This window comes from Dunckerocampus dactyliophorus, chromosome 8, assembly GCF_027744805.1.
Source record: "Dunckerocampus dactyliophorus isolate RoL2022-P2 chromosome 8, RoL_Ddac_1.1, whole genome shotgun sequence".
Lineage (NCBI taxonomy): Eukaryota > Metazoa > Chordata > Actinopteri > Syngnathiformes > Syngnathidae > Dunckerocampus > Dunckerocampus dactyliophorus.
The window spans coordinates 31,404,995-31,429,828 of record NC_072826.1 but is presented as its reverse complement, the minus strand read 5'-3'; the positions used below and the strand labels follow the sequence as shown (position 1 = coordinate 31,429,828).

Sequence of the window (24,834 nt, the reverse complement as noted above, 5' to 3'; positions counted from 1 at the left end):
TAGCATTTGCTAGCAAACATTCGCATATACAAGAATGGAAAATGATGATGCAGCCCAAGTCAAGGCAACATATTGAGAAGGTTTCACCAATGGGCACATTTTTAATGTCATCATGAAATAATAGTTTAAGAAGCCAACGTGTAGAAAACACTGATTTCTGTAGTAGCGTTCATGACGCCAAGCAAAGCCAGTAAACTATACACTTTTTTTCTACGTAGCTAGCCGCTACAAGTGAACACATAACTTTGGTTATAGATATAGACATCTTAGAGCAGAGTTAGTTCATCCATCATCACAATCATAAAGATGAAAGTTGCATCTTGAAACGCTGCGGGGGAGCAAGCGCGAATCAGGAGGGGAGCTTAATGTCAGCTGACTGATGTCACATGACAACTACAAAGTGACGTTTACACGATCGACCCAAACTACCTTGGCGATCTCCCGGTAGCTCGCGATCGACGTAATGGCCGCCCCTGACATGTACAGTATACACACACACACACACACATACAGCGGTGGGAAAAAGTGTTTGGCCCCTCCCTGATTTCAAATGTTTTGCATGTTTGTCACACTTTCAGATCATCAAACAAATGTAAATATTAGTCAATGACAACACAACTCAACACTTAATGCAGTTTTTAAATGAAACTGTTTATTATTGAGGGAGAAAATAAATCCAAACTACATGGCCCCTGTTAAAACATAATTGAGATGAATTGAGATCTATCAGTGTGGAAAAGGTCATAAAGTCATTTCTAAAGCTTTGGGACTCCAGCCAACCACAGTGAGAGCCATTATCCACAAATGGCCAAAACATGGAACAGGGGTGAACCTTCCCAGGAGTGGGCGACCAACCAAAATGACCCGGAGAGAGCAGCAACAACTCATCCAAGAGGTCACAAAAGACCCCACAACAACATCCAAAGAAGTGCAGGCCTCACTCGCCTCAGTTAAGGTCAGTGTTCATGACTCCACCATAAGAAAGACACTGGGCAAAAACAGCCTGCATGGCAGAGTTCCAAGACCAAACCACTGCTGAACAAAAACAGCATTAAGGGGTGTCTCAATTTTGCCAGAAAACATCTTGATGATCCCCGAGACCTTTTTTGAAAATACTCAAAAGTGGAACTTTTTGGAAGGTGTGTGTCCCATTACATCTGGCGTAAAAGTAGAAAAAGAACATCATAGCAACAGTAAAACATGGTGGTGGTAGTGTGATGGTCTGCTTCAGGACCTGGAAGACTTGCTGTGATCAATGGAAGCATGAATTGTGCTGAAGGAGAATGTTGGTGACCTCAAGCTGAAAGCAACTTGGGTTCTGCAGCAGGACAATGATCCAAAACACACCAGCAAGTCCACCTCTGAATGGCTGAAGACTTTGGAGTAGTCTAGTCCAAGTCCTGACCTGAATCCTATTGAGATGCTGTGGCATGCCCTTAACAAGGAAAAGCCTCCAATGTGGCTGAATGACAACAATTGTGCTAAATTCCTCCCCAGCGCTGAAAGAGACTCATTGCAAGTTATCACAAACGCTTGATTGCAGTTGTTGCTGCTAAGGGGGGCCAACCACTTATTAGCTTTAGGGGGCCATCACTTTTTCACTTTAGATTTTTTTCCTCCCTGAATAATAAAAAGTTTCATTTAGAAACTGCATTTTGTGTTAAGTTGTGTTGTCATTGACTAATATTTACATTTGTTTGATGATCTGAAACACCCCACTGTGTATATACATACACACATACATACACGTGTGTATGTGTGTGTGTGTGTGTGTGTCTATATATATATATATGTATGTATATATATGTATGTATATATATATATATACTGTATACATATATATATATATATATGTATACAGTATATATATATGTACTGTGGTATGTACTGTGTATATATATATGTATGTATGTATATGTATATATACTGTATATGTATATGTAAACAAACTCAATTATTTGTTGATATAACGCACAACGAAGGATGAACAACACCATGTCTGTCTCCTTATTAAGGTTATGCTGTTTATGTGATGATGCGTTCAAGAGCACTGGTAACTTTGAGTGTTTGGCATAGGCTTTCAGACATCAACCAATCAGAAGAGGAAAAATGCTGACGCTGCTATAAGAAACTACAATAACCTGCCCCATTGCACATAGTGTTTAAGTGAAATTAGGCCAGCAGTCCTGATTGTGAAGGCCCTGGGCAGATTACATTACATTACAGATTAGATTACATGGCAACACACAGAAGCTGAAATCTGATTGGACAGAAAAAAATCTACCAAACACATACAATGCAGCCAAGAAACACACAGCAAAATGAAGGTAATAGACTGTTGGGAACTAATCAATACAATTTCATGGTACAGTAATTTAAGTTGCTAGTGTTTTGGCCAGCAGAGAAGGCTTTGAGGGCACACCACCGCTGGTAACTGACTATTACCAGCAACGCATCAAACTGAAAATATGTCATATCTTATCGTAACAACTCTTCTGCAGATTCCCAACATCACTGAAATCCAACCCAACTATGGGCCTCGCGTTGGCGGCACGTTGATCACAGTCACTGGAGCTCACCTGGATGCCGGCACGACGAGGAGAGTCACACTCGACGATGTGCCGTGTCCAATTATGAGGTATTAAAATCTTACGATACGATTGAAAAACGATATATTTTAAAAACAGAACGATTCGATGCAATTTGATGCCATGTACAGACGATACGATTCGATTGGATTCAATTCTGCAGTTAATGTTTGGTGACGTACGTTTGAATCTTACGTTCTAAAATAAGGATGCCAATGATTTGTGATAAGTGTCATTCTTACACTGTTTTCTAATGTGCAAAAGAGCACATCACATCCCCAAGCATGCTGTAATAAAATCAACACAATAACCTGTCAAATGTTCATATTGTTTGGCTAAAGACACAAAAACATTTACTGAATGAACAGAATTTTCTTTGATGGGATCAATATTTTACATTCTATAATTTATATGTACTGTATATTTTTATGCCTGTTACAGTTGGAGCATTTAAGTTTGAACATGTCTTAATGTTGCTAGAAAAGGAAGCGGAGCCACCAAACTAACTTTGGTTGTATACTGTGTGCAATGAAAATAAACATCAATCTAGCGGTCTATATAAAACATAACAATGATAAAACATGTCTTAACCTTCAGTCCAATTAATAATACACAATAAATACATAGTGCAAAGCCCCTTAAATTATGACAAGCACAGATAAGTAAATAGAAGTATTTGTCACGAGTGCAATGAAAATGCTGTTTCGGACCGATTGTAGTGTTTTTCAATACTCCAAGCTCAACATTTTCGAGTAATCAAGTTACAAAGCAGTAAAGTTTCCGTACTTGCCTGCGTTGGTCTGACTGGTCAAGCTGTGCGCCCTTCTTGAAATGAATCCAAAGACGTTTCGCTGGCAGCCCCGACTCTCACATTGTTTTTAAGACACTGTCAAGCGATTCATGGATTCATGAATTTATGGCTGATTATCATCGATGCAGATGCAGGAGTCTTTTACCGGCAAATTGGCATCATTCGCTCCTCAAACCGGATATCCGCTCGCATGAGCTCATCGTTCACATCCCTGTGAAACCTCTTGTGTTGTTTTTAGATTTCCATAGTTGCATTCATTTCAGAGGCTTACTAAAATGAGTCGTCCCACAGAGCAGTTAAGACAGTTTGTTTTATGCTGTTGGTAGAATCAACTAAAATTCCGAGAATGTCCAGTGTTTAAACTGCTCACTCCCCTTCAAGACATCGCAAGTGTTTATGAAAAAAACGTGTTGCCTCTCTTATTTTATTCTGTTGATTCACATTTACTGATCTCTTACATGTGTTTGCAGCGTCACGCAGCCGAAAGGCATCATGTCCTCCATCATCTGTCGTTCTCAGCCCATCTCAGAGGTGAGGGACGTCCCTCTGGGTGTTTTCATTGACAAGTCTCCTGTTGTCACAACAAAGGTTTTTTACTACAAAGAAAACCCAAAGATTACAGCCGTGCTGCCCGACTGCAGCTTTGACAGGTCAGGGTGGTGGGACCTGTAGCACAAACACATGCACAATCATCGAAATGTAGTCATTGCTTATGTCTGTCTATCTGTCTATGAATTATAGGGGGTCAAAAATAGTGATTGAAGGAGAGAACCTTGATTCTGTTTATCTCACCATCATCCGCTTTAAACCCAACGAGAGCCACCTGAAGCCCGCGACAAGGGTACAATGTAGTAGTAATGCAGAAAGATACAGTATGGACGTATGACCTCAAGTGTGATTGCTTGTTCGGTTGTAGGAGTGCATCAGCAAAGCCTCGTCCACGAGGATGGAATGCATCACTCCTGTGTTTCTAAGGGATGAGTCAGAAGAAGGAGAGCTTTCTTTCGACATGGATGGCGCAAAGGCACTTTGGAACCGGGAGTTTTCCTACCACCCCTACGGCCGGCCGATACCATTTGAAACAGAGGGACATGAGCTGCATTTGTACCCCGGGTTTGATGAAGTTTCACTACATGTAAGGATAGATGAATATCTACCCTAAACTTTGGTTTATAAGCCTCTACTTTTTTCTTGAACTTTGAACCCTGCGGTGCGCCTCATTTCTAATCTTAATTCTAATCTCGTGACATATCCTTTACTTCTGAACTACTAATTGTTTAAAAACTGTGCCGCTTTATCTTTTGCAGGAGCCAACTACGAGCTATCAGTGCTGGTGAACAATCACAGGACGTATACCAGTATATATACCAGTATAACAACACGGTGTCATCTTCCAAAGAAGACTTTACTAGCAACACTGAATTCATCACACAGCAACTTAACACTCAAAAGGTGTATACACAAATACAAACATGTCCCAATATGAGTTCAAAAGTTTAAAAAAAACAACAACAACATTTTAACACTTTCCCGCTGCAATGACGTCAGCTTCCCTCTGGGCTTTGGGTTCCGGGTCCTCTGGCTCCGTCTGGTGGACAGAAGCAGAATTGCAACGCCATTTTCTATGTTTACCATGCTCCTCCAATGAAATGTTTTGCTCAAACGAAATGCATTATGGGAAAACTTTAAAATATTGAACTTGTATTGATACATCGAGGGAAAGGCTTCTTGAGACGTCATCTGTACTTCTGTGAAGAAGGTGTTGGACGTTTCGCTCCTCATCCAAAGAGCTTCGTCAGCGAACTAATACAGACCCTTTCCAAAAAATTAGAATGTCATGGAAAAGTTGTTTAATTTCCATAATTCCATTCAAAAAGCTAAACTTTCATAGATTATAGATTCAGGGCCCACAATTTAAACAATTTCAAGTGTTTATTTGTTTATTTTTACGTAATTTGGGCTTCCAGCTCATAAAACCCACGAAAACAGAAATTCTAAAAATTAAAATACTGTGAAGAAATCACCATTTACTTCTCAGTTTTTGCAGGAAAAAAAGAAAGAAATTAGGATCACATCAAATCAATCAAAATATGGTACTTTCAAAACGATATGTCAATCTTCAATACTTGGTTGGGAATCGCTTTGCCTTAATCACTGCCTCGATGCCACGTGGCATTGAAGCAATCAGCCTGTGGCATTGCCTGGGAGTTATGGAAGCCCAGATTTCCTTGATGCTTGCTGTCAGCTCTTCTTTGTTGTTGGGTCTGGTGCCCCTCATTTTCCTCTTGAGAATACCCCATAGATTCTCAATGGGGTTTAGGTCCGGTGAGTTGGCTGGCCAGTCAAGCACTGTGATGGCATGGGCATCAAACCAGGTTTTGGTGCTTCTGGCGGTATGGGCAGGGGCCAGGTCCTGCTGGAAGATGAAATCTGCATCTCCATCATGAATCATGAAGTCCTCTAAAACATTCTGGTAGACTGTTGCGGTGACCTTGGATTTAAGATAGCAGAGTTTACCAACACCTGCACCGGACATTGCACCCCAAATCATGACGGACTGTGGATATTTCACACTGGACCTCAGGCAGCTTGGGTTCTGTTCCTCACTCGTCTTCCTCCAAACCCTTGAACCTTGATTCCCAAATGAAAGGCACACTTTACTTTCATGGGAAAAGAGGACCTTGGACCACTGGCCAACAGTCCAGTCCTTCTTCTCCTTGGCCCAGTGGAGACGCTTCCTACGTTGGCTCAGGTTCAGAGGTGGCTTGACCCGAGGAACCCGACAGTTGTAGCCCATCTCCCGGATGTGTCTGAATGTGGTGGTTTTTGAAGTGGTGACTCCCGCCTCATTCCACTCTTTCTGGATCTCTGCCAGATTCTTGAATCTTCCCTGTTTGATAATCCCACGATGAAGCCCAAGGTCATCTCTTTTGCGGGTGCATCTTCTCCTGCCACATTTTGCCCTTCCTCTAGACTTTCCATTGATATGCTTGGACACAGCACTCTGAACAACCAGCCTCCTTAGCTATGAACCTTTGTGGCTTACCCATCCTATGGAGGGTAATGATGGTCTTCTGGCCAGTTGTCATGTCTGCAGTCTTCCCCATATTGAACCCAACTGAGACAATTGAACCAAACTGAAGCAATTTAATGACACCTGGGGAAGCCTGTGCAGGTGATTTGACTTTAGTAGATGATTAGTGTGTGACACTAAAACATTCATGCTCTGCAAAATTTGGGCTGATTTCTTCACAGTATTCTAATTTTTTAAATTCCTGTTTTCGTGGGTTTTATGAGCTAGAAGCCCAAATTATGTAAAAATAAACAAATAAATACTTGAAATCGTTTAAATTGTGGGCCCTGAATCTATAATCTATGAAAGTTTAACTTTGTGAATGGAATTATGGAAATTAAACAACTTTTCCATGACATTCTAATTTTTTGGAAAGGGTCTGTAAGTGCTGGTAGCCTAAGCCTTAAATACAGTAAGAGTGGGCGGAATTGGTGTGCCAACACCCTCCTCCTATTGGTTCCTTACACTAAGACTGTTGTATTGATACATGTTTGTATATTTCTGAGGTATAAGGTTTCAGTGTTAAGTCGCTGTGTTACGAGTTTAATGTTTGTAAGATGAAACCGTGAGTCAGACTGTTATATTGAGTGATGATCTACAATTGCCAATGGGCTGACAAGCTTGTTTTTTCATAGCTCATGATCGGCTCATGTCAAATAACGAGCTGACTTGTGCTCATGGACTCATGCGAGCCACAATATGCCATTTTAAGACTTGGACACGTGCATCTTATAAAAGAACAAATCTGTTTTTTCCTCTAATTTCGGTGGGTGCGGCTTATACACCGGAATTTACGGTAATTGCATGAAGTCTCTTTCCCGATATCATCGTTTTGAGTTTCCTTCTTTTGCACAGCATCAGAAACTGAACCTCGTGAGCTCCTGCATGACCATCACTATGACGGTGGCAGGCGTTGATTGTGATGCTAAAGTCCTGGACAATGAAATCACCTGCAGGATACCCAAAAACATAACAATCCCCAGCGAGGGACTGCCTGTAAAGGTTAGTCAGGATACTGCTTTCTACTGTCTGATTGCCTGATTTACTGTACGTGGATCCAAACTGCTCCACGCATTCTGTACAATGTATTTATTTGAAGCTGAAACCCTCGTCCACAGTAGTCAAAACATTATCAGCACATCATGTAGAGTTGTAGATACTAGAACAGGGCTGCAGATTTTGAATATTTTCATAGTCGAGTATAATTTTTGGATTAATTGAGTAATCGTAAAAAACATAAATAAAAGAAAAGAAAAACATTTCACTCAATAATGAACGGCCAATTGGTTACATTTTTTAGATAATCAAGCGTTTTCTTTGTTACATTGACATTGTGCACAGGAACAAAGTGTATTTTCTTGGGTCTGATGGACTACATGGTGGTGCTTCTGGTATATAGGCGCTCATCAAACATACAACGTACTTTCTCACGGTGCAACAAAACGAAAACACAACACATCCACAGCAAGTTAACGCATCACATAAATCAACGACTACCACTGTAAACAACAACTAGGCGCTAATCATAAGACGTAACTTAAACTGTTACTTGCAAGCGCCTGCAAGGCATGCTGGGTAGTCCTGCGACAACAACACTATGACCGATAAAACATTGTATAACAAGAGTATGTTAATGTCCCTCCTTGTTTACTTCCTTGACGACGTCCTCCACATATTTAGCAATCAACCAAAAATTCGGCAAACACGGCAAAATGTTGGGAGAGAGTACCACAAGCTACCCAGCATGCCTTGTGGCGGGAATCTATCGGTGTAATTTTGGCATGGCTATTGTGTGCAGACATTTATTCGTATGCAGATGGTGCAGTAGGTAGGTTACGTTGTGCGTAACACGCGTGTCGCACGTGTTTTTTGTACAAGCTACAGATTGCCTCGGACTATTTCCCGTGCGACTCAAGCGTGCCACAGTAGCCCGGCAAGTCATGTTGCCGGCCACAGCTTCGATTGTAAAATTTTATAAATAGGAATTTGGAAACGCCCGGTGGGCCGGATTGAGATGCTCGGCGGGCCTGATGTGGCCCGCGGGCCGCAGTTTGTGCACCCTCACCCTGGAGATTATTTGCTTGATTTACATCAACACTGTTGCACATGCAAGTAAGGAAATGCATTCATCTTGAGCCTGGGATGAATATTTAAAAATGCAATGAAAAAATGATGACTCTTCTTTCTAGATCTCCATTAACGGACAAGTCCACAACGTTGGCACAGTCATCAGGGTCAGCAACCACTACATGGTCGGGATAGTGCTGGGGATCCTAGCGGCTCTGGTTGCCGGGGCGGTGCTGGCCTTTGCTGTCATGAAGCACTTGAGGAAGAAAAAGAAAGGTAGACTGTTTGGACCTTGTTCCGACCTATTTGTACAACAGTTGCAACCGAGGCTGTTGGTGAATCACGCAGCTCTTTCAACCAGAACATCCTCGGTGTTTCATTGGCTCCATTTGTCTGCGCTTGTCATCGGTAGTTGATAATTAAAGCAATGTTGTGAAATGCGTTTCAGCCTCCATGGTGGAGACCCGTTTGGCTCACAGCGCTAGCCGTTCTGCGTCGAATAACGTGGAGATGTCACCCGTCGGAGACTACAGGAGAGGTGCCATTCCAGCCACTGCTACACTGTGTTGCCACTTCCTCTGTCATGAATACGTTCTTCTGTGCTTTCGCTAGTAGTGTCCCTCAATCCTGCGACTCCCATGGTCGGGTCTGTGGCCTTCCCCAGCTTGGCCTATGCTGCAGGCAGTATAGACGTCACCCTCACCCCTCTAATGGCTGCAGAGAAAATCTCCATTTCCAGTTTTAGGCCAGAGCTGCTGGAGGAAGTGAAGGATGTTCTCATTCCTGCCGAAATGCTGATTGTGCAGCACCATCGGATCATCGGCAAAGGTAAGACTGAAAACCACCGTTACAGTACAGTGGATCCCTGCGCATTCTCCATTCACGGCCCCGTACATTTGTGGATTTTTGGTAAAAAAAAATGTTATTTTTATTTTCTCCAAAAATAGGCTTTTGTTTTCCAGACTCCAAGTCGGCATACATGAGCTAAGACGTGCAGCATACACACATGTACGCGTGCCACTGCTGAAAACATGTTCACACCTTTGAGCTTCGTTGATTCTGTTTTTTGTCAAGAGTTGAGATTTTCAGCACACAGCAGTCGTGTGCTGTTCATGGATTATCTACGTTATTATTAACTCATTCAGTGCCACAACCCCTTCGGTGGCGGCCATTTTAGACCTTTTCGACTGATCTTTCAAGGCACACAGATGATTGTGTTCCATGGCTTATATAAACACGAACATAAACATGATCTCGCTCTTTCGGTCACGACCCAAAGCTCATGACCATCGGTGAGGGTGGGAACATAGATGGGGGAGGTGAATTGCGAGCTCTCTCTTCACCACGACGGCCCGGTCCGGCGACCGCATTGCTGCATTGCTGCATTCGCACTCCCACGGAGAACCATGGCCTCGGATTTGGCGGTGCTGAGTGAGCTATAATTAGGGGTTAAACCTGGACTAGCTTGTTAGCTTCCGGCGCTGGTTTTTCATGGCAATTGAAGAGAGAGGGCTTTGGAGATTGTAATCTAATAATTACAATTAATGCAATTGTTGCTCGTGTTTTTTCAGCACTTGCTTTTGGCGTGGAACGTAACCCCTTGGAAAAGCGGGGGTCGGCTGTACACACAGCATAGTTATAGTTAGTTATAGTTAGTTCTGCCACTTCTCTGTCACTGTGCCCTTTCTCTTTCTCCTGCAGGTCATTTTGGAACAGTCTATCACGGCTACTTCACAGACCACAACAGCAGAGAAATACACTGTGCCGTCAAGTCTTTAAATAGTGAGTCTTCAGTACTCATTTCTCACGTGTGCCGTGCAAGAGTTTTACCGAGTGCTTCTGAAAACATCGTCAGGAATAACAGATGTCGAGGAGGTGGAGCAGTTTCTCAAAGAAGGGATCATCATGAAGGGTTTCCATCACACCAATGTGCTGTCTCTGCTGGGCATCCTTCTGCCACAAGAAGGTCTCCCGTTGGTGGTTCTGCCCTACATGAAGCACGGGGACCTGCGTCATTTCATACGCTGCGAAAAGAGGGTGTGACTTGTGCACTCCGACAGTGGATATTCCCCATCTGATTAAAACACCTTCAACTGTTCTCATTCTGCGTTTGTCACACGTGGCTTTTACGTAGAACCCCACTGTGAAGGATCTGATTGGCTTCGGACTGCAGGTCGCCAAGGGGATGGAGTATTTGGCTCAGAAGAAATTTGTTCACAGAGACCTTGCGGCACGCAACTGCATGTGAGTCAGTGAGATGTGCATACAAGTACACCATTTCTTCACCGACATAGCGTTGCTGCATTTTATGTCGCCTTTTGTCTCAGGCTGGATGAGTCGTACACAGTCAAGGTGGCAGACTTTGGCATGGCCAGAGATGTTTTCGATAAGGAGTACTACAGTATTCAGGACCACAGAAAGGCTAAACTGCCAGTCAAATGGATGGCCATCGAGAGTCTACGGACACAGAAGTTTACTTCGAAGTCCGATGTGGTGAGCAAAAAAGAAAACGCCCTTTTAAAGCTTTTGCAAAACAACTCTATATTAACTCATTCTACTCTATATTAACTCATTCAATATTGTGTTCTATGGTTTGTTTCTATCTACTTTTAGTAATCAGCAGTAGAACATTGGTAAGTTTCAGGAAAATATCGCTTCCCAACTAAAAAAGAGAGAAAAGATACATTTCAGGCATAACTTTCACTTTGACCCAAATATTTTTTGCTTTCATGACAGCTCAAATATCTGAACAACAATACCACAACATGAGCAACACAAAAAAGGCTTGTTTTACATCAAAATAAGAATTTATTTACAAACGTAACACCATCAACTATTTACAATTTTCACATTGGGAACTAAAGTGTGCGTGCGCATGCGTGTGCGTGCGCATGCATTACAATTTCCCTACAATGTGTAGTAGCTGCTTTAATAAACGGAAAAGATCCACGCCGAGCTCTTATCAAATGCACTTCTGCCACCTTGTGGCCGTTTTTTTTTTTTTAAACGCGACCTCTTTTGTTGTGCACTTGCGTATGTACATGACGTATAAATACGTCTTTGCTATTGAATGAGTTAAAGCTGTCTGCCTTGGTTGGGTTCTGCACGGGGGTGCTAACTTTAGAATGTGCTGAAAGGATTATACGCCCTCTTCCTGGTCCGACATTGCAAGCCACGCCCCACGTAACACACCCGTGCGCTTTAATTATGTTTGCTGTCAGCTACTGATAGTGAAAATTTAGCTTCTCATGTTAGCTTTCATTGGATGTGCAAATGACTGCAAATTGTCGTTCGCTTCTTCGAGACTGCTTTTGTGTTTGGCATGTAAAGGAGTGTACGTACGTGCACGCACGTGCAAGAGACAGGAAGCTCGTGGAGCAGTTTGAGTCTTTTAATCAAGAAAAGTGCAAAATATTGTTCCATAAACACAAGGCGATGGTGTAGGCATAAAAGAAGTTGAGAATACCACCATGGAAGAACAGGTCACCAAACTAGCAAATGGGCTGGCTGGATGGCAAGGAAGCAGCCAGGCTAACCGAAGACGCAAGGGTACTAAACCAGCAAGACGTAGGAGTCCTAAACAAAGAACCAGCAAGGGCCACCTGCCTCAGGTGTGCCCAGTCCTCCCACCTCCGGCCTGCTGAAGGAACAACCAGAACAAAACTACAAAATAGGGATGTCACCTCGGAACGTGACAGCTTTTGCTCTATTTTTTTTTTTTTACAGTTTTTTTATGCTGTAATTTTATTTCCACACTGTGGGGACACGCTTTGGACACCCTAAGCGACATTATGCAGGCCCCCTGGGCGACGCCGAAGACTTTAGGGGAGGCACAGCAGCTTAAGAAAAAAAGCACAGAATAAAAACATTAAAAAAAAACATCATTTTCCAACATGCTACTTCAGGTGTGGATCAAGCAAAACATTGAATATGACTTCCTACAGTGAATGAGTCAAAGGAAAACACCACCAGATCGGTTTTCCAGGGAGTCGGGAGAGCCTCACTGTGCTGCACTTTGAAAACCTGTGATCCACAATATGTTAACGAAGAATAAAACACTGGATAAGTCTTAAGTGGCATTTTTCAACATTCTCAATTACGGGTGCTCCGACTGGATTTCCATAAACATGCCGTGTGATCGGCATACGCCGATAAATGTCTTTCAACGCCGATCACAAAAGCCGATCACCTGCGGCTAGCGCTATTGCAGTGCACAGCGACCCTTTTGTGCAGTGTAGCGTCTTGCCGTAACTAACGTCTTTCTCTCAAAACAAAAGCAACCATGTCTGCCGTGTGGAGCCTACCTGCTGACACGCGCCACGAAAGCTTTAATGCGGGGGTAAAAAGCTTTCACACGGCATTTGAAGAACAACTTGATGGAGTATGGCGAGTTTTGGGGGGCTCGCGTCAGCTCATCTTAAACGTGAGCTAACGCAGCCACTCGCCCGTTTGTGTGCGACAGTCGGACGGCTAAGCTGATAACCCAAAAGAATAATGGAAACCATCGGGCGACAGCAGCCTTTCTCAGCGGTGGAAGTTAAAGAAGGCGTCTCATCCTCTGGTATCGACCGATTTCACTCCTGGGTGATCGGTATCGGAATCCTCAGCATAAAACCCTGATGAGAGCATCCCTGTTGTCAACCGAAGAGAGCAGGACATGTTGCTACACTGCTCCTAGAGGTTCTCCCCCGGGTTTTTCTTTCACTCTTTATTTTAATGAGCTACGCAGCATCAATCCAGGCAGTGATGGGACTTCATTGTGAGTGATGGATGTTGAATAAAATGATAACACTCGGCACTAGTGTATTTACCCCCTTTATTCCAAGATATACCTCAGCAATACAATGACTCTGTGGTTTGTCATCCTGCTGGTACGTTATGTACTGATTCTTGCTGTGTCCTTGATTCCTCCTTGCAGTGGTCCTTTGGTGTGCTCATGTGGGAGATGCTGACCAGAGGAGCGAGCCCTTACCCAGAGGTGGACCCGTATGACATAACACACTACTTACTGAAGGGCAGAAGGCTTCCCCAGCCTCAGTACTGCCCTGACCCTTTGTAAGTGTTACCATTTAAAGCATCATATCGCTTTGCTGAATCACTCTGCGGTTGATTCCTGACTTTGTCTGGGTTATATACTTGCAGTGTAGTGCAGGGTTAAGGTTTGTAGGTTTGGAACTTCACACAGTATAACCACTGGACGAGTATGAATACTGTTTGGTTTCCAGTATAACTGGTGATTATGAATTCCTGAAGGATGGTGTTGAAAAGAATTCTGGCAAGATGTGCACATGATGACTCAGCAATGCGAAATCTGTAAATTGTCCACCACTTGGTATTTCAGCACAGTGAGAGGCGATGTGTTGGAGTTAATGTTTACACCACAAGCACACACACACACACACACACACACACACACACACACTTGGGAAATGTTACCATTAAACTTGTTTGTGCTGTTTTAGAAAATATTCTAATGACAAATCCCATTGGATTGCAATACATCAGCCATTTCTACTTTGCATCTTGTTTCACGTCCGACTTCAGTTAAAGGGCGCTGGGCTGCAGGGTGGCCTGGTGGTTAGCATGTTGGCAACACAGTCAGGAGAGCGGCAATATCTGGGTTTGAATCTGCATTTGGGCAGCTACCATAAGATAAGCTAAGCGATGTGGCCTTCAGTGAAAACGAGTTTGACACCCCCGTCTAGGGGCAGATTCCACAAAGGTTTGAATGAATGTATTATTTGTAGCTGACTTGCCAACTGATGCTACTGAAAGACTCAGACAGTCCATCTCTTTCCAGGTATAGCATTATGCTGGAGTGCTGGGACCCTGATCCAGAGTTGCGGCCGAATTTTGCTACGCTGGCGTCGGCCGTCACCACTATCCTATCGAGCCTCGAGGGGGAACACTACATCAGTCTGGATGTCACTTATGTAAACCTGGACCAGCCACGCCCCTACCCAGCTCTCACTGAATCCGCTGATGAATATGACTCAACTGATGCTGAAGACTCTGGCTCCGTCTCCTCCTGACCCGTTACTTCAAATGGAGCTAACTGGCATCAGCACCAAGCACAACAGCACAGCAAACTCTGCCGGGTCATGCACGTCAATGTGCGCGTGCACGGCGCTGTGAAATGCTTTCATAGCACCTAGGGTGAAAAAGTGTCATTGAATAGCTGCTGCAGCTGTGGACCTCCAAACTCAACTTTTAAACAGTAGCAAGTCATGTCTTCAAAGTGTTCTTATTTTTAGCATTTTTAGTCATATCTGACAAACTACGATGGAGTGTTAGCGCCCCATTAAAAAAAAAACTAAAAACTGAGCTTTCGAGAATAAAGTCGTAAACTTACGAAAATAGTCGTAAACTTACGAGGAAAAAATAAAAACAAATGTATGAGAAAAAAAGTCATAATATTATGAAAATAAAGTCTGGAATTCATGAGAAAAAAGCAGTACATTTACGAGAATAAAGTTGTAAATTTATGATAATAAATGTTTGAATTTACAAGGAAAAAAGTTGTAACATTACGAGAATAAAGTCATAAAATTTGCAAGGAAGAAAGTTGTCAAATTTACGAGAAAAAGTCGTGACTTTATGAGAATAAAGTCCTAAAATTTCTGAGAAGAAAAGTTGTAAAATTTACAAGAAAAAAAGTCGGAATATTATATTATAGGAGACAAAGTCATACATTTACAAGAATAAAGTTGTAAAGTTAAGAGAATAAAGTCGTACATTTATGATAATAAAAGTTGTATGTTTCCGAAAATAAAGTTGTAAATTTATGAAAAAAAGTCATACATTTAAGAGAATAGAGTTGTAAAATTTACGAGAAAAAAAGTTATATGACAACATTATTCTCGTAAATGTAAGAATTTATTTTCATAAATTTACGGCTTTATTCTCGAAATCTCAGATTATTTAATTTTTTTTTCCAATGCGACCCTAATACTCCATCGTAACCAAATATTGTTTGGACAATATTTGTGTGGACAACATCTTATATTTAGATGTTACAGTAAATGTGACGCTGCTTCAAATTGACAGCAGCTAAATTGCAGTGAGGCTTTTTACACAGCAGATTACGATATGTTGTTCTGAGCAGCTGCAATACACATGGTCTAATAACTGTTTTTGTAAATGTACCACCTTATCATACGTGTACTTGCCCCAACATGAGGTGCACCTGCAGTCAGATTTTATTCAATACAAGATCCGTATCAAAAATTCTGCCTTAGTTTAACAGTGACTATTGTGGTCAGTGGCGGAGCTACGGGGTGGCCGTGGCCACCGTTGTCACTCTCCGGCCACCCCCATGGCTGCGGGACAGTTTTGGCAAACGCGGTTCTGGGGTGCAGAACATTAGTTCAGCCTAACCTCCGTTTCCGCTTGGACGCTTTTCACTGCAGCACACAACTTGCAGTGTTGAGGAGCTATCAAGGGGTATGTAAAGTGTTGCATGATTACTTTGGTCGGTCAGGTTTTATCACTATGTTGTCAATTCTGAAGCGTGAATCAGCACATAAATCTGTTAATATTAGAAGCTCTCTGTAGTAGCAGAGTTAAAACAGGAGTGCCGATCGACATCCACTTCCGTATTATGCCCTGCGCGGGTTTGGCCGCCATGATGGTGAGCAGAATCCACAAACTATGCATTGAAAACATGTCCTAGGCACATGGCGCAGCTATTAATTGCTCTGATAGACGCTCCAAAAGCAGTGGCGGAGCTACGGGGTGGCTAGTGGCGCGCAAGTGTTGGTTATTTCTGTTTGACGTAAGCGCGGCTCGTTTTTTATCGACCTCTTTACACTATACCTGTCAACATTTGCATGATATAATCAGGGACATGTTCCGGAAAATAAGGGAAATTAATTTGTTTAGACCTCCACCACCGCAAGAAACTTTTTTTTAATGCTGCTTTACTGTGGTGCTGTTATTATTCTAGCGTGATTCTGTTATTTTGAATGCTTGACTTTCTTGGTTACAGGATGTACTACGCCGATGTTGGCCGAGTGTTGCCGAGCGGGCCGGAAGTTGTTATAATCCGGCAGAATCGGAGAGGAATGTTTTTCTTCTTGAATGTTAAAATACGGGAAACGCTGAGAAAGAAGTGCAAAATACGCGAGTTTCCCGATGAGACTGGAATGTTCGGCACGTTGTAGAAAAAAAACAAACTAACACAATACTCCGTTTAAAACTTGTTTAGTCTTTTCACAACATTAAAAAGTATGCAATGTATTAAACTACAAACGACGTGTTTTTGAAGGCGATGTGTTCATTACAAAGCTTGTATAACCTCTGGCAGGTGTATATAATGTTGCAATCTATAGTCTACCCCGTACCCCAATTTGCAGCAGTATTGAGGAGTGGAAAACAGTACCTCACAAATAGCATAGCAACGAAGTATCACATGGCAGGCGTCCTTAATTGCTTTTCTACAGTACAGTGCCTTTTTAGAGCCTCTGTTTATGTCTTGGTATGACCGTCACACATTTGTTTTAATTCTTCTGCTTCCATTAATTGTTCTGTATGTTTTGGAGTACACAAAACAAAAGCTAAATCTAATGTTGCCTGTATGGACCCAATGTCTTTGAGATAGTGTAATAAATACAAATATTTATTTCTTTATAATTTTGTAATGATGTGATATGAGGACGCTTTGTGCATGTGAATATGACACGTTTAGTGTTTAGTCACCGCTAGATGTCAGCATCGCGTTAAGGTAAGTACATACTTTGAAGGTTCCGTCTAATGTTTGCTGCGTGTTGGATTTGTGGTAGCGTAGCAACACAATAGGGCCTGGTTTATGACTCTTCATCTCTTTAAATCAGCCAATAAGCTATGCAGATGCTGCCTACGGTAGGGGTGTCCGAAGTGCAGCTTGGGGGCCATTTTTTAATGGGCTCATGGCACTCAAAACTGCAAAAAAGTGGAAAGTAGAGCAAAGTGGCACACTGTAAGACAAAAGGTTGAAATGTTGACACTACTGTAATTAATAATAACACACATTTTTGTCTTTACATAAATATAACTTTGTTTTTAAAGGCCTTTTTACAAAATAAAAAAATATACACTACCGGTCAAAAGTTGTAGAACAACCCAATTTTTCCAGTTATTTATTGAAATGTAAGTCCAGTGAATAGCCTGACGTGGTACAAAGGTAAGTGGTGAAGTGCCAGAGGTTAAAAAAAAGAAAGGTTGGCCAAAAGTGACAATGTGTATCACCACTCCCCTCTCAACCCCCCCTGAGACTCTCACCACTCTTCAGCCCCACATCCCCATCCCAGCCATCGTCTACCCCCCTCTCCATAACTGATGATCAGGTGAGGAGTCAACTAAAGAAGATCAAGGCAAGGAAGGCCCCGGGACCGGACGGCATCAGCCCTAGAATCCTCAAGGACTGTGCTGACGAGCTCTGTGGAGTTCTCAGGCACTTGTTCAATCTCAGCCTGAGCCTGGAGAAAGTCCCGGCCCTGTGGAAGACCTCCTGTGTGGTCCCGATACCAAAGACACCGCGTCCCAAGGAGCCTAACCACTTCAGGCCTGTTGCCTTGACCTCTCACCTGATGAAGACCATGGAGAGGATTATCCTGCAGCACCTGCGACCCCTGGTGAGCACTCAGCTGGACCCCCTGCAGTTTGCTTATCGGCCTGGAATCGGAGTGGACGACGCAGTGATCTACCTGCTGCACAGATCACCGCTACACCTGGAGGACAGCGGGAACGCTGTGAGGGTCATGTTTTTTTACTTCTCCAGTGCCTTTAACACCATCCAGCTGTCACTACTCAGACTGAAGATGGAGAGTGTGGGAGTAGACCAACACCTGACTGCATGGGTTATAGACTACCTCACCAACAGACCACAGTATGTGAGCCTCCGTCACTGTGTGTCTGACATGGTACTCTGCAGCACAGGTGCCCCTCAGGGTACGGTGCTCTCCCCTTTCCTCTTCACCCTCTACACCTCGGACTTCACACACAACTCCAGACAGTGTCACATCCAGAAGTTCTCCGACGACACAGCCATCGTTGGTTGTGTTTCAGAGGGGAATGATCTGGAATACAGGACGGTCATCAGGGACTTTGTCAGCTGGAGTGAGCTTAACCAGCTGCAACTCAACACCAGCAAGACAAAGGAGATGATCATTAACTTCCAGAGGAAAACATCTCACTTTACACCGGTGAACATCCAGGGAGCGGACATAGAGTTGGTAGACAGCTACAAATTCCTGGGTGTTCACCTTAACAACAAACTGGACTGGTCCGTCAACACCCACGCCCTCTACAAGAAGGGCCAGAGTCGCCTCCACCTGCTGAGGAGACTGAGGTCCTTTGGTGTGTGCAGGACTCTTTTACGGACCTTTTATGACTCTGTGGTGGCCTCAGCCATCTTCTATGCTGTGGGCTGCTGGAGAGGGGGATCAGGAGAGCGAGCTCTGTCCTGGACGGTCCTCTGGACTCCGTGGAGGAAGTGGGGGAGAGAAGGATGTTGGCTAAGCTGACATCCATCATGGACAACACCTCTCACCCGCTACATGACACTGTGGGTTCCCTTAGCATCTCCTTCAGCAGCAGACTGTTACACCCACGGTGTAAGAAGGAGAGGTTCCACAGGTCCTTCATACCGACTGCTGTCAGGCTCTACAACACCTGCACCACCTGAACCATGTTGTAGTCACGATGTATTCTTTACACTGTTCTCTTTACTTGCGTATCTTGCTTGCTGCTGTAACAAGTCAATTTCCCTGCTGTGGGATTAATAAAGTACAATACAATACAATACAATACAATACTATTTCAGAATGATTCTGTTTCAGGGACCACAAAATGGTTCAACAATTTCAAGCTGTTGTGCAGAAATGGAGGTTGATCAAGCCTTGGCAGTTTCGTGCAACTCATTCCTACAGGAGGACTAACTGCCTCCTCTGTCTGCATAAAAACACAGTGTGGTACTATACCCTCGTGTGCATCAGTTGACCAGCATGGTATTGGAGAAAGTCATTTGTTGCTACAAAAATGGCAGGAAAAAAGGAAATTAACAGTGGACACTTAAAAATGTAGCTTTTTCCTCCACAGAAATTGGAGTGCTCTAAAACTCTTCACTGGTATTGTATACAAAAATACCAAAGTGGCCCTTTGATTTTTTTAAATGTAAAACTTTGGACCCCCCTGGCATACAGAATTAATAATGAACCTAAAGCACAAAACACTGATTAGGCATGCCTTCCTTTTTTCCATCTCACCCATTTGTTTTGCCCTGAGGAGTTGTCAGAAGCCAACTACTACATCCCCACTTAAAAGAGCAGATGAAACAATCATTGTCAACAATCAATCCCCCCTGCATGGCATCAACTGAGTCCCTGTGCGAAGCGCACCCCGCAACAAGGAGCACACATCTCCCACGGCAAAGAAGAAGGAAATAAACATCATATCGTTTCTTTTTTAATCCTGCCATGAGTGCGGTGGGGCCCTTTGATTTAGAGAAAGAGCGAGCCTGATGTAGATGTCAAAATCGAAATGTGCAAGGCATCATTTTGCACGGCAGAGCCCACAGATCCTTCTGCGTTCTTCCCTTTGCTATGTTATCTGGGGGCAATAAAAAGCACGGAACTCATGATGACTGCTGCACTCGGCTGTGTGAGCATCTCAAAGCTTTTCTCCTGAGCTGGGTTCACCATAAGGTCCTACTGTATAGTGGAGGACCTTTGATGTCGTATCTTATCCACAATGTTCCCTCTTTTCTCCTGCCAGTGTGCAAGCTCTCTTACAATTCACAGTAATGAGGCCGTAGCAGTTTATGTCTGCATGCTATTGTACGCTACTGTGTGTGTTTTTCATGGCAGCCTCATCAGCGGAGCATCGCTGCTGGGATTAGCCAGTGTAAACGTACTCTCTTAAGTTTATAGACAGGGAAACAACGTCTGGTTGATGCCTCCAAAGGGAGGCGGGTCACAATTGTTCCCTAAGAATCAGTTAGAACAGAAACAGCCTCCGAATGTTTGTGAGTCTTTGAGAATGAACTGATGAAGCCCGCTCGGATGAGAGGCCAAACGCCTTCTCGAGTCATCCCAACTGCACACCATAAATTGGTAATAATCCGGCAAGTGTGGCTTTTGTGTTCTTACCTTTTTTTTGTGTATATGAAGCACATGCGTCGTATCCTTCTTCAAGAAAGCTTCTGATACTTTGTTGTAAAAGTCTGATCACCTTCTGGTGATCTAAGGTATATAATCCTCCATCATGGCAGTCAAATTCATTCATCCATTCAATATATTGCATTTGACTTGCTGGAGGGCAGCTGCCAATAACCCCTAAACGCCTGCTTTTCCTTTCTATGGAAGGACGGCAGTGACTAGCACCTTCCAGGTCATGCATGCCCCTCAGGATGAGGCGTGTACAGCAGCGCCTCCAGTATGATTATTTCTTTGTATTTTATTGTTCAATTAGCAAGAATAATGACGTCACACTGATAGTAAAGACATCACGCAGGCTGTAGAAAGCCATAGTGTGTCATAAATGCTTCTGCAACGTGAGATTATTGGCGACATGCTGACAAACAGAAACTGACAGGCGCCACGATCAAAATGAGGTGGTATAGGCAGAGCTTTGCGTTCTAGCTCAGCTCACGACGGTCGTGTACAGCGACCGCATTACCGCAGACGCTGCGCCGATCCGCCTGTCGACCTCACGTTCCAACCTTCGCTCACTGGTGAACGAGACCCCGAGATACTTGAACTCCTCCACCTGGGGCAGGACCTCATTCCCAACCCGGAGGGAGCAATCCACCCTTTTCCGACTGAGAACCATGGCCTTGGATTTGGAGGTGCTGAGTCTCATCCTGGAAGCTTCACACTCAGATGCAAACCTCCCCTGTAAAGGCCCGGTCACACCGCCCGAACTTTGCTGTAGCGTCCCTGGAGCAGTGAAAAAATTCATCATGGCTCGTATCCGCGCACAAAATGGGAAAAAAAATCTAAAACACGGGTGTTGTCCTAGCAGAGCAACGCTGAAGCCGGCGTTGTTTTAGTGTTGGTTTAACGATAACGAACGTTGGTTTATCGGTGACGCGAGCGTTGATAGAGCGGCGTTCTGCGCATGCGGGCTGGTGGCATCCTCATGAAGTGCTGGAAGGCTCGTGGATCCTCATTCTTCAGCTCCACCATCAGCTTGTCATACAGTCCATGTTCAGGCCTTCTCAGTACCCACTGTCTGACCCACACAACTCTGTCTCTCCTTCTTCTCTCTCTTCTCCTTCTGTCAACAGCTTGTTGCAATCTGAGGAGGTTCTGATTCTGCTGCTGTACTAGTGCACCAATCATAGCAAATCTCTCAGCATCCATGGTAGTACAGTTTTACTGTAACTTTGAGCAAATTCGATATAACTGAGGTCTGAACTCAACGGCTATTCCAAATGGGCTCCTGGTCCATTTTTCCCCGTATTTATAGCCAAATTCTGCCTAGCGGACCCAAGCGTCCACGAACTTGCGTCTAGCGGCGCCTAACTTTGACTGGGTGTTGTTGGAGCAATGATGAACTTTGCCGTGGCGGAAAATTGCCCGCTCCTCACCACTCGCAATATTTTGTGCAGCTCAAAACTTTCGGAGCGGTAGGAGGGACCATCCGCGGTGGCCGAGCGTATACGGCGTTGCCTTAACGGGGGCCAACGTCTGCTAAACGGCGGTGAATGGTTACGAGCGGTGATGAATTTTTTTCGCTGCTCCAGGGACGCTACAGTAAAGTTCGGGTGGTGTGACCGGGGCTTAAACGCTGAAGGTCTGCAAAAAAAATCTGAACATACATTGAAAATGCATTTGTAATACAGTTCAATGACACGTGAAGCTCTGCCTCCCCTGACCGCACGTCACTGGTTAAAAGAAGCCCACGCTTTGTCTTTGTGCTTCACTGATAATGTTTTTTCATCAACACCAGCTTTTTCATCACCTTGTTGCGAGTTGAGACGCAAAAGTGAAACTTATACACTAAATCCCCTACTAACGAACATCCGACGTGCGAACTTTGGGAGATACGAACACACGCCGACTAGTCTATATTTTCATGTGTTTTGCCTTATAAGTCCATATTTATACTGTACATGCTTGACCAGCACTGTGACACTGCTAATGGGACCAACAACAACAACTTAAGAACAATTCGACATAAGAACGGTCGTCTGGAACCAATTGTGTTCGTAAGTTGGGGCCTTAGTGTATACAGTTGTCCCTCGCTACACCGCGCTTTGAACATCACTCCCACCACACTCTCTTGTGGTTTTTCAAAAATGAGTTCATAAATCACTGCTGTTTTGTGGTTGAATACAGCCTGTTATTGGTAAAAAAAAAATGCATATTTGAGCAAATTGTACCAATTCTTGGCCTAAATTAAGCATTTTCAAGCATAAAAATGGCTAAATGAACTAACTAAATTGAGTTGTGAATACAGTACTGTATTCTACATTAGCCACTAGGTGTCAGTAATTGTTGGACATGAGACAGGCACTAGACTCTAATGTCTTGTTTTCTCTGATAATATCTACAGCATTGGGCAATACGCTTGTAAAGGTGACTTTGTGGGTGTTCTTTCATGTCTTGAGGGCTCTATTCATGTTCAAAACCACACGTACAGTAGAAGATCATCAACAAGTTTTCTATGCCGTAACTAACACAAGCTACTGTAGCAGGAGGGGTTGACAGTGTCGGAAACAGACATTTTTACTCCTGCCTCCTGATTTTTGCCATTCGCTGGTGGTCCCGAATGTAACCCCCTGCCAAAAGCAGGTATCCACTGAATATGCAGATAGCCGTTGATGCATTCACACCTGCAGTAACCGGGTGGATAATGATCCTCTGCTGGCTGCACGGATGACAGGCATGCATGTCACCTATCTGAGCAACACAGCTCATGTTGCATGTGGCTTTTATAGATGATTAATAATGCCGTGATTTGAAAATACATCATTGGTTGTTACTGGTGATGAGGTTTACGTTTGTGTGTACTTGGGACCCAGTATAAATAACTCTGCATGACCTGTGGTACTGACTCCATTTCAAAGAAGCTGCTGTTTAACACACACACACACACACACACACACACACACACACACATACGTGCACGCAAACACATTCTTGAGAGATCTGACCTGCATCTTTAATGGGGACCATTAATAATTCAAACAACTTCCCTACTCTTGTTTTACAGTGAGAAGAAAAATCCATCTTTTCGTTTCTCAGTTGTTGACAGCAGAGAGGAGACAACGCGCACGAGTCCACAGCGCAAACTTGTAACCACAATGATGTTAAAAGCTATTGATTTGACAACGTCATGCAGGTCCAGTTGGTAGAGTGCGAGGTCAGGACATACTGTGTCTAGTTTTAAAGGTGGTGAAGGAAGAAACCGGGGGGTGAGCGTGGTGGTGGTGGTGGTGGTGGGGGGGGGCGCTCTACAAACTTTGCTTGTTTGCCCAAACTTCATCCACAAGTACAAACAATGAATTTTTTTTTTTGTGTCAATTATACATTATTGCAAATGATTGACTTAATGACCATCAATGTGTTTTTCTATGTCATATTTTATTAGACAGGTGATAGGTTCAAGTGTACTGTGGTCTCCTTTACACCCACAGCCAACTGGGACCGGCTCACCTGCAACCCTCAACAGGATAAGTGCAAGAAAATGGATGGAAAGGTTTTGAGGTGAGATGATTGCACCTTTATTGTGCTTTCTGTGATACAACAGCTTGTCGCTGTTGTCTTACCCTCATACAAACTTGTTTTTGTAACCTTGATGCTGGAGCTTTTACAATCTGGGAAGACAGCAGTGCATCTTCTCTCTCTGTGGAAAAGGTAGAAACAAACCTTGGATGTCGCTGTTGCAGAGGCTCAGGCAGACGGACACACAAGCAGGGAAGCAGCCAGGAGCCGAAGGCAGGCAAAACTTCAAATGTTTGCCTGCAAAGGCACTCAAAAAGGTCAAGGTCTAAAAATATGGAGCGTACACTCTTAGTACGCTAAGAGCACCAGCAAGGAAGTACCAAGTCTTGAAATGTTTTGAAATGGTTGTATTCCAATGAGGATATACTGAGACACAGTAGCGCCGTCCACAGGGACTATCTGAACCACAGGGTCCCGCTTCAAGTCCCGCTTCGGACGAAATACATTGCAACCAGTTCAGGGGCGCAGTCACCATGCATGCCCTGTCACTCTGACATCGGTCCTTGTATGCATGCACGTGTCTGTTCTGCTTCCCAGTGTGGTGGGCAACAAAATACCTTGCAGAGTACAAAGTGAATTTAGAATTAC

The 24,834-nt window shown here is 43.7% G+C and overlaps 1 protein-coding gene across 4 annotated transcripts in view; it reads left to right on the top strand.

Annotated features, from left to right (window-relative positions):
- mst1rb (macrophage stimulating 1 receptor b) overlaps positions 1-24,256 on the top strand; it is a 37,839-nt gene extending 13,583 nt beyond the window's left edge. Inside the window, exons 8-22 of one of the 4 annotated variants that reach the window (XR_008572269.1) lie at positions 2,502-2,638; positions 3,870-4,049; positions 4,141-4,240; positions 4,316-4,534; positions 7,328-7,474; positions 8,662-8,815; positions 8,988-9,077; positions 9,152-9,367; positions 10,241-10,321; positions 10,395-10,576; positions 10,674-10,783; positions 10,867-11,032; positions 13,458-13,594; positions 14,340-15,982; positions 24,159-24,256. Coding sequence is in view for 2 of the 4 variants with exons in the window: in XM_054785074.1 (XP_054641049.1) it covers positions 2,502-2,638; positions 3,870-4,049; positions 4,141-4,240; positions 4,316-4,534; positions 7,328-7,474; positions 8,662-8,815; positions 8,988-9,077; positions 9,152-9,367; positions 10,241-10,321; positions 10,395-10,576; positions 10,674-10,783; positions 10,867-11,032; positions 13,458-13,594; positions 14,340-14,571 (2,151 nt within the window). In the remaining 2 variants the exon portion in view is untranslated. Of the gene's footprint in view, positions 1-2,501; positions 2,639-3,869; positions 4,050-4,140; positions 4,241-4,315; positions 4,535-7,327; positions 7,475-8,661; positions 8,816-8,987; positions 9,078-9,151; positions 9,368-10,240; positions 10,322-10,394; positions 10,577-10,673; positions 10,784-10,866; positions 11,033-13,457; positions 13,595-14,339; positions 17,561-24,112 lie in introns of those variants that run through there. The other 3 variants (XR_008572268.1, XM_054785074.1, XM_054785075.1) reach the window with 3 other exon arrangements.
- The last annotated feature ends 578 nt before the right edge of the window (positions 24,257-24,834 follow it).